This window comes from Mandrillus leucophaeus, unplaced genomic scaffold (genome assembly GCF_000951045.1).
Source record: "Mandrillus leucophaeus isolate KB7577 unplaced genomic scaffold, Mleu.le_1.0 Scaffold683, whole genome shotgun sequence".
In the NCBI taxonomy this organism is placed as follows: domain Eukaryota; kingdom Metazoa; phylum Chordata; class Mammalia; order Primates; family Cercopithecidae; genus Mandrillus; species Mandrillus leucophaeus.
In genome coordinates, this window is record NW_012107397.1 from 1,198,117 (window position 1) to 1,210,898 (window position 12,782).

Genomic DNA, 12,782 nt, shown 5'->3' on the forward strand with positions numbered 1-12,782 from the left:
AGAAAGAAAGAAAGAAAGAGTTGCAATTAAAGCATTCTCTTTTCATGTCCTATATTTAATGATAGAGCACTATACATTGTGGGAAAGAAAATGGAATCAGCAGAGATATCTCTGACTGTGCCTCTTCCTTCTCTCCCTTCCATTACCCCAACTCCAACTCTGCCCAGAGTCCAGGGATTATAACCTCCCAAACCAGATTACAGTAATATACATATATACATATAGTGAATGTGCATATATGTACATAGGAACATATATATTATATACATGCACATAGACACAGAAAACAGTAAATATTTGTGCCAAAATTGAATTTTACAGTCATTTGTATACTCAGAATAATACCACTTTCAGGAAGAATGTCTCAGTGCACTGAGAATACCTTAGGTTTCTTCACTCCTGTTTTAAAAACTTTTTAGAGACCAGAGATAAAGACATGTGGCTTAATGACATCTTTTTAGTGATTGCCAACTCACCTCACAAATGGTGGTGTAAGTATCATTCTGCATAGAAAAACAAAAAAGACTACTTAAAATCTCGAAAGTTGTAAATAATTTTAGTGACACTGAGCTGTACATTCATTTCAAATTAATTTATTGCCCCACCATTGATAAACAACCAAAAAGCCAACAAAAACAAAGGAGCCCAGAGCAGAACCTCCTGTCTAGGCAGGACACTGTATAAACAGCTCTAAAAATTAAGCTGTTTGCATCACTGGAAAAACGGGAGAATATGATGTCCACCAGAAAAATCTCAGCAGGCTGAGGTAATCCGTGGTGCACCAAGTTAGAGAGTGAAGGAGTATTTGCAAATGCCAAAGGTAAACAGAACAGGAAATGAAACCACCGATAGCTCTTGCTAGCAAAGGACAGCAGATTCCTCTGCCTGTGCTGGCCCCTGCAGCAGCCACACGGCCTCCTGGATTGTTTCCCAGCAACAAATGGTGCTTTCCATTCATTCCTTCAGCAAATGTTGACTGAGCAGCTGCTATATGCCCCGCACTATATTCAGTGAGATAACAATCTAAAAAAGACGGAGAGCATCCTGCCCCAACAGAGCTTACATGTTGGGATAAAAGAGATAAACACACAATAGACAAATTATTTGTCTGAGTTGCAATTTCTGAGAAATATTTAATAGCTACTACGTCCAGCTAACATATGCTGCACCTTTTGGTAACTTTCATTCTGTGAGGCACTCAGTCACAAATGTGAGAGTGGGCATAAGGAACTGCTATAATAGAAGTTTGCAAGGACACACTATATAAGAAAAACTATGAATATGCTCTAAAAACTATGTATATAAAAAGAGGTTAAAGCATTATTTAAATCTCATGTTATAATTTAACTCATTAATAGAAAACGGCATTAGGATTCCCCAGCATTACCACAATTCTTATTGATTTAACAACCCTGACGTGAACAACCTAAATAAGGGAACCCACTTTTAAAAGGCAAAATTCTTAATCATGTGATCAGAGTAGTTACAGCATGACAGGCTCTATCTTTAGGAGAAAGATTCTCTTATTATCCTAAAATGGATAAGGAATGTAAAGTACCAAGGGGTTAAGTGCCTTAAATTACACACTGAGTGACAAAAGCCAGGCTACATAATAAAATGAAAAATAAAGTATCTGGGGATGTATTTCCTACATAAAGTGGAATAAACCAGGTGTTTGTGGCCCTGAATTAGATACCTACCATATTTTCTACATAGAAACTTTGAACATGACCTACGACCCTGGTATCCAAAATGTGGTCTGGGAACCACCAGCATTTCAACAGTTGGGAGCTTGTTACAAGCGCAGCATCTCGGGGCCCACCCAAGACCTACTGAATCAGAATCAGCATTTTAATAAGATCCCAGATAATTGCACATTAAAATTTGAGAAGCATAGGCCTAGGAAATTTAACAAATACCAAACATTCCACTACAAGACATTTATAGTTTTGGAGCAATTGCGCATTCCTGGGTTCTGTGATTTGCAATAACCTTCCATGACCTCTAATTGCATTAAAAATGTTAATCTCAATCTCTTTTCCATTACTGTGTATTATCCAGGCTATCGGTTTTTCAGTTTTGTTTTGTTTTGTTTTGTTTTGTTTTGTCTTGGGGTCAAGTAAACTAGTTGAAAGCCAATGGAAATGCAAATGGGAATTCTCTTACACAACTTTCCTCTTGAAACAAACACCAGTATCAAAATAGAAACCTAATTAATACTTACACACTTTAAAGCACAGTTTTTCTGATCTACAGAGTTCCAAAAGTGACATCCTTGGATGCACTGCAAGAGACAATAACAGACAATGGTGAGTGATTGAAGAGATGTGACTTCTTCTTGTTACCTGAAAGTACAATGTAGTAACAAAAAGCATCACCCTGTGTTTTAGAAATAGAAATCTACCAAGAAACCTGAGGCCTCCAAAGGATCTGGAATTTTGGGATTCCAAACAGAGCTGTCATATCTACAGGTAGAACAAGGCTTGTGGCTCACTGCAGAGCAGCAGAGTTGCTGAGTGGAGTTAAGCCTGGCATGGGCAGGCCTAGAAGCCAGAGAACAGCCAACCTCCAGGGAAGACACTGTACACTGGGTAGCTGTCAAAGGTAAAGCCCAGGACAATGTGGCATTGAGTATATCCTGGGTCCCTAAGGTGTCCTCACATATCAAGCAAAACTCAAAACTGGAGATTCAACCAGATGGTAGCATGTCAAAACCTAAACAGGTAGACAGTTTGGGGGAGTAAGCTGCCTACTAGCAGCTTTCACCCCATAGCTGCCCTGAAAACCCTGAGTTGCCCTGACCTGCTATTGGACAGATTTGACACATTTTTTCTTACCTTACTTGATTCAGCTGTGCCTGTCTTGACCATTCCTTCCACAGGCCATGGTGGCACCTGGATTCCTTTTTCTTCCTGCTCAGTCTCCTTTGCCATCTCTTTTTGCCTCTCTCCACCCCTTTGGTGTTTGTGTTCTATCCTCAGCTTTTTCTCCCCTCACTCTTCTAGTTCTCCTGGAGCGAGTTCATCCCCTACCTCAGCTTCAAGTGATCTCGATGTTGATATCCCCCAAACTTCTAACTGCAGCTGAGGCTCCTTCCTGAGCCCCAGACCCAGATATCCACTGGTTCATTAGATGTCTCCATTGAAGTTCCTACAAGCACTTCAAATTCATCATGTGGAATTCCATTCCTCACTTTCCACCGTTAAATTTGCTCTTTCTCTTGTGTTTCCCATTAACATGCTACATTCTCCTGAGTTGTCCGAGCCAGGAACCAGGGTGTCTTCTCTCACCCCCCTCTCCCCTCTCATGGAAAACCCATCACCAAGTCCTATTGACTTATCTGGTCATTAACTAAAATCCATCTGGATTCATCACTCACTGCCTCAATTTTCTGCTTTGCCATTTACCACTTGCCAAAAACCTTAGGGGGGACCCCTCTTGTTCCCACATTTGGAGTGACTTTTTAAAAAAAAAAAAAAAAAACCTGGCCACACTCTTCTCTTACCTAAAATTCTATATGTCTCTCCATCACCTTGTGAGGTAAGACCAACTTAGCAAGCATAGCAGACAAAGCCCTTCATGATCTGGCTCCATGTAACTTGGCAATTGGTCTTCCACCTCCCTACCCTCTATACATGTACCCCGTTTTCCAAGCAAGCTGAAATACTCAGTTTCCTTCACAACTTAGGCTACTTCACACCTTTGTGACACAAAGGGCTTTCTTGACACAAAGGGCCTTCTCTGATCAATATGCCTTTTCCCATCTAGTCCATCTGGAAAACGCTTCCTCTTTCTAGTTTTAATTTGAAGGCTTTGCAGGCAAGTGAGGTGCCTTTTACTCTTGTGTATTCTCTCTTCACTCCTCACCCACACCACAATTCTGGTTCTGATGATGCTGCCTGGCCCTAATTTTATGCATATGTCTATCTCTCTGGTTTCAAGTATGTATCTCAAAAAGGTTGAGAGTCCTTTTAAACAGAGGCCCTATTTTTTTCATTGTTAAATTTCTAGTTCCTGGCACAGTGCCTTGTGCATACTTATACCTTAAGTCTTACTTATACTAAACACTTGGTAAACAAAGAAATACATGTGCAGAACAGTAATAAAACCATACAATGGAACTGTTAGAAGAAATATTAGAGATGATCTCAAATAACACATAATAAAACTAAATCTCAGAAAAATTAAGTAATTTGTCCAAAGCCACACAGTTATATAGAGACAAAATCATGCACTTGGATTGGTCCTGTGCTGTTTCCACTTCCACACACTTCATTTTTATATAAATTTGGACTTCTCATTATTTTCAATTGGTCTTCTTCCAGCAAGGATAAATGAGATTTTACTTAGCAATTCTTACTGTGATAAAACTTGATCATTGTCCCTTCATTATCAACACAAACATTGTAAAATTCTTGACAATTGAAGAAATTACTTACCGGTTCACTCAGATTATGTGGTGTGCCAAGGTCAAGCTGCTGGCCCTGAAATGAAGAAGGAGGTAGTAAACACCAGCTATCAGTACTGGGTTCCGTGTAACTAACACACCTTTTTAAAAAGCTTCCTGAAATAACGTTCTCCTCAGCATTTTGTAACGTAAAGTAAGGAGCCAAATGTTTTAAAGGCATTAAATTCATCACTACCAGACAAATTATAGATATAACACAAATTATAGATACAATGTCTAAGAACTTTGCAGGAACCAAAAAGGTGGGAGTAAGAGTGTGGCTATAGAGAGAGAGTCTCACGCAGAATTAAATAATCCTGCGGCATTGGTCAGTTAATCTAGTCAAAGGACTCCTAGGTTAGTGATGAATTGTGTTCAGATTTTTCCTTTTTAAAATTAAGAGCAGAGAGAAAATGCAAATTGGCATAAATAAAACATAAGATTACTCTTTTATTGCTCACATACAAATTTTAAGAACTTTTTTATACTGGAGGAAAATAAAAGAAATGGGAACTAAGGACAAAGATCTATAAATTGCTCATTATCTCTCTGGTCATAATTTGAATAGAGTCCTTCATAAACAAGACAGTTTATAAAGGATGACAATACTGGGCCATCACATAATCAGATAAGTACCCACATAGTGTTCCATGCTTGGTAGAGAGAAGAGAGCTGCATTCTGTCACTGAGCTCACCGAGCTCACTGAGCATGCTCCTCCTTTCCATCCATTTGGCTCTTCACTCCATCCTCAGCACCTAGAACACTGCCTGATAGAAATAGGTGTTCAATAAATACTGATATGCTAAAGGAGTAAATCCACTAATTCCAAGTGGTTTCCCACATAAGGATGCTTCAGAAGTCCCTTGGAAACATTATCCGATGGTTTAATATTGTGTGGGTTGACTTGAAAAGTAATCAGAATCAAGAACCAAAGAACAAATGTTGCCTATTTTTTTCTTTAATTTGAAGCATGAGTGAGGATTCCTTCAAACTCCATTCCCTAACTGGTCATATTTGTAGGAAAAGAAGAAGGATGATTATTTGCTTTTGTTTTTAGATAATAAACATGTAGATACTAAGAATTCTATCTGTTGATGAATTTTGCAACCAAGTGCTTAATAGTACTTTGTTTTCATGATTTTGTTCAAAAGGTGGTTGAATCACAATCAAATAAAAATCAGGTGAGAGACAATAAGTTCAAAATGGAATCTTTTCCTACCCCTTCAGAAATGCATGTTAGCTCATAAAAGCAAAAGGGTGGATGCTGGGTAGTTTTTGTCTTCCATTTTAAACAGTAGGAGAGCAGAGATATTTCTTGATGATCATAGTCACATTGTAACAGTAGTGAGTCCTTCCGATGGCTCTTCTCAGGAGGAAATTTAACGGGCTAAGTGAAATGACCATCAAGTGGTCTTGCACAAGGTAGCCTCCACAGTCAGGTCTAAGAGTTTCTGATAAGGCAGATTTTGTCAACACTCTTCCTTAATCTCCACTCATTCCCCATTCTTCTCCTCACAATTACAATAGCTAACATTTATTGAAGTATTGCTGTGTTCCAGGCACTCTTACAGGTGTTTTACACTAAATCTGATTGAATCATCTCAGCAACCCTATAAGGTAGGTGCCATAATTAACCTCATTTTACAGCTGAGGCACAGGGAAGTTTAGTAAATTACCTGGATTAGGATTTGAAGGGGGCAGAGTGATTGACTCCAGAACCTGTGCTCTTAACCAGATGCCTTCCATAATCTCCTCCAAATCACATTTTTCATTTTGAACATTAGGATCCCCGCTGGTTTACCTTAGCTCCAACTGCTCCAATTATCTGCTTCCAAGAGTCAAATTCAGTCCCAGATCTCAAGCTTTCTTAACCTAATACCTACTTCTTGAGATAAGCTTTCCTATTCTGCCCACCTCAGCCAGAACAAATTTCATTCTGTACTTCCTGCCCTAATAAATGGAACAGAGCAGAATGATCTGTATTTTAATTTCACATGATATTTCCTCCCAATGTGATATTCTGAAAGTTACCTGTGCCATCTAAACTTAGTGTTCGCATCCAGGACATAAGTAGGATAATACTTAATTCATAAGCTTCTGTGAAGATTCAATTAAATGCATTAATTATTACAGTGCAGTGCAGGAACTTAGAAATGTATTAGGAGTGTTATGTCCCAACTTGCTATTAACAGCCTTTTGCATACATATCTTTGGTTAGTTATGCAATAATATCCTCAGAAAAATTTGATGTGTAAGATTAGAGGTATATTTTCTCTTTCAATTTTGACATTTAATAACCCATTCTTTTCTAGAAATTTATCCATTTACATCCAAACAACAATTCATGAAAACGGCAGTTTACTCATACTTTTTCCAACTATAAATGTTTTTATCTTTGCTAATTTGATAGAAGAAAAATTGATAATTTGCTTTTATTCTGCAATTCTGTGGTTGCTGTGAGGTTGCATATCTATCACATGCTTTTCAGCCATTTATTTTATATATATGTATGTATGTATGTCCAATACCTTTGGGAGTACAAGTTACATAAATTGTATAGCGGTGAAGTCTGAGATCTTAGTGCACCTGTCACCCAAGTAGTATACATTGTACCCAACATGTAGTTTTTCATCCCTCACTCCTCTCCTTCCCTCCCTCTTCTGAGTCTCCAAAGTCCATTATACCAGTCTCTATGCTTTTGTGTACCCATAGCTTAGCTACCACTTATAAGTGAGAATATGTTGTACTCGGTTTTCTATTCCTGGCCTAATAATGGCCTCCACAGAATAATGACCTCCGGCTCCATCCAAGTTGCTGCAAAGACATTATTTCATTCCTTTTTATGGCTGAATAGTATTCCATGGTGTGTATATATCACATTTTTTATCCACTCATTGGTTGATGGAAACTTACACTTCTTTTTTGAAGTGGCTGTTTATATTCTAAATTCATCTTACGTGCTTTTATGTGCATCAGGGATTTTTTTCTTCAAAAACGTTATTTATCATGTGTAATACTTTTTTCCACTTTTTGGCTTTGCTGTTATTGTATTCTGTTGTCATAAGAGTTTAAGTTTGAAAGTAGTCAAATTTATTGATAATTTCTTTTCTGGGAGTCTAAATTTTTTAATTAGGCTTTTTAAGGCATTTCCACTTCAAGATTACAGAAACAGTCACCCCTAATTTCTTCTAATATTTTTATGAGGTAAACTCTTGCTTTGTTTTGTTTCTGTTTGTATTTAAGTAAACTTTACTGTTTTTGGTTTTTAGAAACAGAGTCACCCAGGCTGGAACACTGTGGTATGATCACAGCTGACTGCAGCCTCGACCTCCCGGCTCAATCAATCCTCCCACCTCAGCCTCCTGAATAGCTGGGACTACAGGTGCACGCCACCAAGCCCAGCTAATTTTTGTATTTGTTGTAGAGATGGGAGTCTCACCATGTTGCCCAGGGTGGTCTCAAACTCCTGGGCTGAAGGGATCTGTCCGCCTCAGCCTCCCATAGTGCTGGAATTACAGGCATGAGCCATTGCACTCAATCAAAAGTCATACCCTTTTACAAAATATATCCTGAAATTTATTTGAATCTGGCAGTTATGTAGAATATGTAGAATAATTTTTTATTCAGTTATGTAGAATATACAGTTATGTAGAATAATTTTTTATTCTAAATGGATAGCAACTCATTGGTTTGAATTATCATCTTTATCATATTTTACATTCCTTTATGTACATAGTTTTTTTTTGTTGTATTCTGTTTTACTCATAGGTTTATTCCTGTATGAATAAAAACTATGTTAATTTGTGAATATCTTATAAAATGTCAGAATTATGATCTTATTATATTATTTTGTTTTAATGTTATATATTGATATATAAGACAAGTTTTCATGTCTGTACATTAATTTTTAAAAAATCTTCCAAATCCTATCATTTCTACTAGTCTTTAAGTTGATTTTCAGTTTATTTCTTTGGAACTTGAGATACAAATCAGAAATATATTGTCATCACCCTTTAATATTATAGAAACATGTCATGCTTGTAATAGCCTTTAACTGTCTATAGTGATAGAAACCTTGATACCTCAATATTTGATAACTTACTTTAGGGTATTGATTACATAATTTACTTCTTTTGTATTCCCAATTGCATCCACCACAGAGCTGAATATACATAGATACCTAGGAAAATGTATTGAATGGATTCCATTCAATAAATTGATATTGAATGAAATTTATTGAATGGAATTGATACTCCTGAGACATTCTCAATGTTAGTTCCTCAGTTGTTGCGATTTGTTAATTCAAAAGAAAAGGGGGGTTGTGATGTAATTCAGGAATGGGAAACCAAACATCGTATGTTCTCACTGATAAGTGGGAGCTAAGCTATGAGAACACAAAGGCATAAGAATGATACAATGGGCTTTGGGGACTAAGGGGAAAGAGTGGGAGCGGGGTGAGGGATAAAAGACTACAAACATGGTGCAGTCTATACATGGCTGATGGGTGCACCAAAATCTCACAGATCACCACTAAAGAATTTACTCATGTAACCAATTACCACCTGTTACCCCAATAACTTATGGAAACATTAAAAAAGGGTTTTGTTGCTAAAGAAGATGGGAAAATTATGATTAAACAAAGCCTTTAATATGTTATTGTGGCCTGTGAATCTACAAAAAGAGGGCATAGCAAAATACACTTCCACAAATTATTCAACCATGAATTCTTTTTTTTTCTCATAAAAGATCTCACAACACTAGTGTTCTGAAGAGCATTAATTATTTGTTGTTTTCTGCAGCACATGGCATCTAGAATTCAAAAAAAAATTTCAGTTAATACTTCCAACTAGTACATGTAGATCTCTGTTAACGTAAGCTAAAATTAATGTGAAATACCAATGCTCAAGCATAGAACTATGCTTTGTGCATTTTGGCCTGCAACTCTTAACATTTTTTTTTAGACAAGACATTCTTGTATGTGTGTGTGTCTGTGTGTGTGTGTGTGTTTAAGAAAACATGTCTCAATATCAAGAATCACCCAAAAAATTATAGATGACCTTCAGAGTAAATGCTCATGTTTTTAAAATGACGCAGAAAATATAATAAACTTGAGCACTTTGTATATCCTCTCCTGTGAACCATGGTTACATTCAATTGTACATTCACTTCACTTTTGTCCCTCCAGGCCTTATGTCGGAACGTGTAGTACTTTCACTGGTCAAATTGGCAGACCGTGTCTCTCTTGCTGTTGCCACACATCAGCTGTGCCTTTCTCTGTAGGTGGTGAACGGAAGGCAACTCAACAAAGGAACAAACTGTCTATTCCTACTGCCAAACCCTGAAAGCAAGGAGCCCACACAAAAAGATAAGAATAAATAAAACTACAGTAAAATAAAATGGAGACTGCAATATTGGAAACAACTAAAATCAGTTTCAGTAGCAGAGAAATTAACAAATAAATTATGGTGGTACATTCATATAATGGAATACTCTAAAGATATTAAAGATTCTGTTTCTAAAAACATTTTAGGGTCTAGGGGAAAACTCACAATATAATGTAATGAAAAAGCTGGATGCATAACTGTGTGTAAATTATAGATATATATGTACACATATATATATGAGGAAAAATACTAAGAGAAAATTCAATCTAAAGGTTACTAGGGGTGGAATTATACGTTTTTTATTCTTCTCTAGTTCTTTATCTTATAAATATTTTATTTAAAATGTATATTCTTATAGAAAAAAATTAAAATCTTTTTTAGAAAAGAAAATATTTAGTTTTCCATTTAGTAGTTGAAATATTTAGTAGTTCCATTCTTCCATTTTTATGTTTGGGTTACAAATATAAAAAACCAGAGCATGCAATTCTGTATTAAAAGCAATGAAGTCTTTGGCAAAGATTTATATAAAATACTAAACTTTTTTAAAAATGCTACTAACCATGGTAAGCCTAAGTAGTGTTTTAAACTACAGTTTAAATCAAAAGTGTATAAGCACAAGTTTCTTTTTTAATCTGTCACAGAATTCTACCTCCAACATTGTAGCATAATATAATGAGTACTATATTTAGTACTTGTATTATGTTTAAAAGTATGGCTGTAGATAGGGGCATATGTAAACTATCATGATATATTATTTGTCTTTAGACAGGAAGAGTGCATTTCTCTCTGTCTATAGAGTATTTGGTTTTTAAAGTTAATTCAGTAACTGTTTCAAGCACAACTAAATTACAACTGAAGAGATGGTACAATAGTTAGAGAAGGGATGACACCCAGAAATGAGAATGAAAGCATAAATTTCCATATAAAAAACTCACTAACTAAAATTACAAATGCACAAACAGAAATAAAGAAATGTACAAATAAGTATTGCTTTAAAATATAATATTATTTTACATGGCATCTGTATCTGCTTCCTTTTTCATCCAGCTTCCTACACAGCTGGAATTAGCAGGCATTATCCTATGGCCAAACCTATTTCATGTTTCAAGACAACTATTAATGACTTTGTAATAAATGAGTTTAAATAGAAATTTTCAAGTGTATAAAATTGGCAAAATTGATTCCATTTAAACTTCCTTTACCCAATCCTCCAGCCCAAAAAATATATGACCAGGTACCCTAAAGAAATAAAATAGCCGGCTTTATCTTCTGCGATTATAAGTGCTGCTAACTTATTTAAGAAAAACTAATCTATCTTGCGTTGTTGCTACCACTTCTCATAAGAAAACTCCTCATAAAGAGAAAACAATTATATCAGTTATAACAAGCTGAATTCTACATGTTCCAGTTCCTGCAAAGACAAATATTAGATTGTGAGACTTACCAGATTAGTTACAGACTTACCAGATTAGTTACACACGACTTTAGGCAGCTACTTAAAACTGTACACTGCACCACAGAAATCCATAGGCAGCCAAGAGTTGCAAAATTGACAAGTTTCGGAATAAGACAGTAAATGTTCTTCATCACTCCACCAATGGCAGATTTTTAGATGGCCGGTCTTCTAATTTTCTCCATTTTGCTGTATGAATTATTTGGGCTTCATCACTTCAATTGGAGGAGTAGCTGATGGATTTTGTTTTGTTTTGCTATATTAGGATATATTTGCCTTTTGAAATAACATTTAGCCTTTTTAGTTTAGACCTTTGAATCCTTGAAAGCTTGTAACAGTTCCATAAGAGTTATTTCATAATAGCTTCCTTTTACTCCCATAAAGAAAGTCACCCACTGATTAAAGGTTAGTTCTTAGAAGAGCACTTCACGTGGAAATTAAACAAAGAAAACGAATTGTATTTCAGCAAGGGTGTGACACATCCATAGTCTGAAACTGGAACATTTCAGTGGGTCGTCCACCACGTTACTTCTCTGAGCTCTTTTCAGCTCTGCAGGGAATTGGGTTTTGACCACGTATGCTTTAGCAAACAGTAGCACTACTATAATAAAGAATTATTGAAAAAATAGAGGCACCCAAATCAAGCAATGCAACTGAAAGAGAAAACAGAACTCAGAAGCCAAATACATATTTTTAAATTTAAGAGCAAACAAAGCTGAAATCAATAGAAAAATAGCCTGGGAGTGAGTTAAAAACAAGGAAGTTTGTTAGAGCACTCTCAGAACTTTACTACATATTAACTAAAATACTGCCTTATCAGGTCTATTGAGAAAGCTGAAACTAGTTACCAGAAACCTAAGATATGTTCAAGTGTCTGCCTTGAGAAGGAAACATTGTACAAGATTTCTTTCCTTCCTTCCTTCCTTCCTTCCTTCCTTCCTTCCTTCCTTCCTTCCTTCCTTTTTTTCTTTCTTTCTTTCCTTCCTTCTTTCCTTCTTTCCTTCTTTCCTTCTTTCTTTCTTGTCTCCCTCTGTCCCCCAGGCTAGAGTGCAGTGGCGTGATCACGGCTCAATGCAACCCCTGCCTCCCAGGTTCAAGAGATTCTCCTGCCTCAGCCTCCAAGTAGCTGGGACTACCAGGCACACGCCACCACGTCAAGCTAAGTTTTGTATTTTTAGTAGAGACGAGGTTTCACCATGTTGGCCAGAATGGTCTCTATCTCTTCATCTCGTGATCCGCCCACCTCTGCCTCCCAAAGTGCTGTGATTACAGGCGTGAGTCACCGCGGTACACCAGGCCAACCTCCTTGTTTGCTTAAATAAATTATACTAAATGTAACTCAAACTTTTCTTAATGATATAAGGTTCTCATTATGAGTAACACATGCATGAGATTTTGTTTTGAGCTGAACGTCTTTTTGATTGGATTTTTGTTTGTTTTAATTTTTATGGGTACATAGTAGGTGCATGTATTTATGGGGCACAGGAGATGTTCTGA

At 36.6% G+C, this 12,782-nt stretch overlaps 1 protein-coding gene across 1 annotated transcript in view; it reads right to left on the bottom strand.

Moving 5' to 3' along the window:
- The window catches only part of ROS1 (ROS proto-oncogene 1, receptor tyrosine kinase), a 144,092-nt gene extending 132,673 nt beyond the window's left edge, over positions 1-11,419 (bottom strand). Inside the window, exons 1-4 of the mRNA XM_012002357.1 lie at positions 11,297-11,419; positions 4,440-4,484; positions 2,225-2,284; positions 477-503 (exon numbers count right to left, since the gene is read on the bottom strand). Coding sequence (XP_011857747.1) covers positions 477-503; positions 2,225-2,284; positions 4,440-4,484; positions 11,297-11,419 — 255 coding nt within the window. The remainder of the gene's footprint in view (positions 1-476; positions 504-2,224; positions 2,285-4,439; positions 4,485-11,296) is intronic.
- Between the last annotated feature and the right edge of the window lie 1,363 nt (positions 11,420-12,782).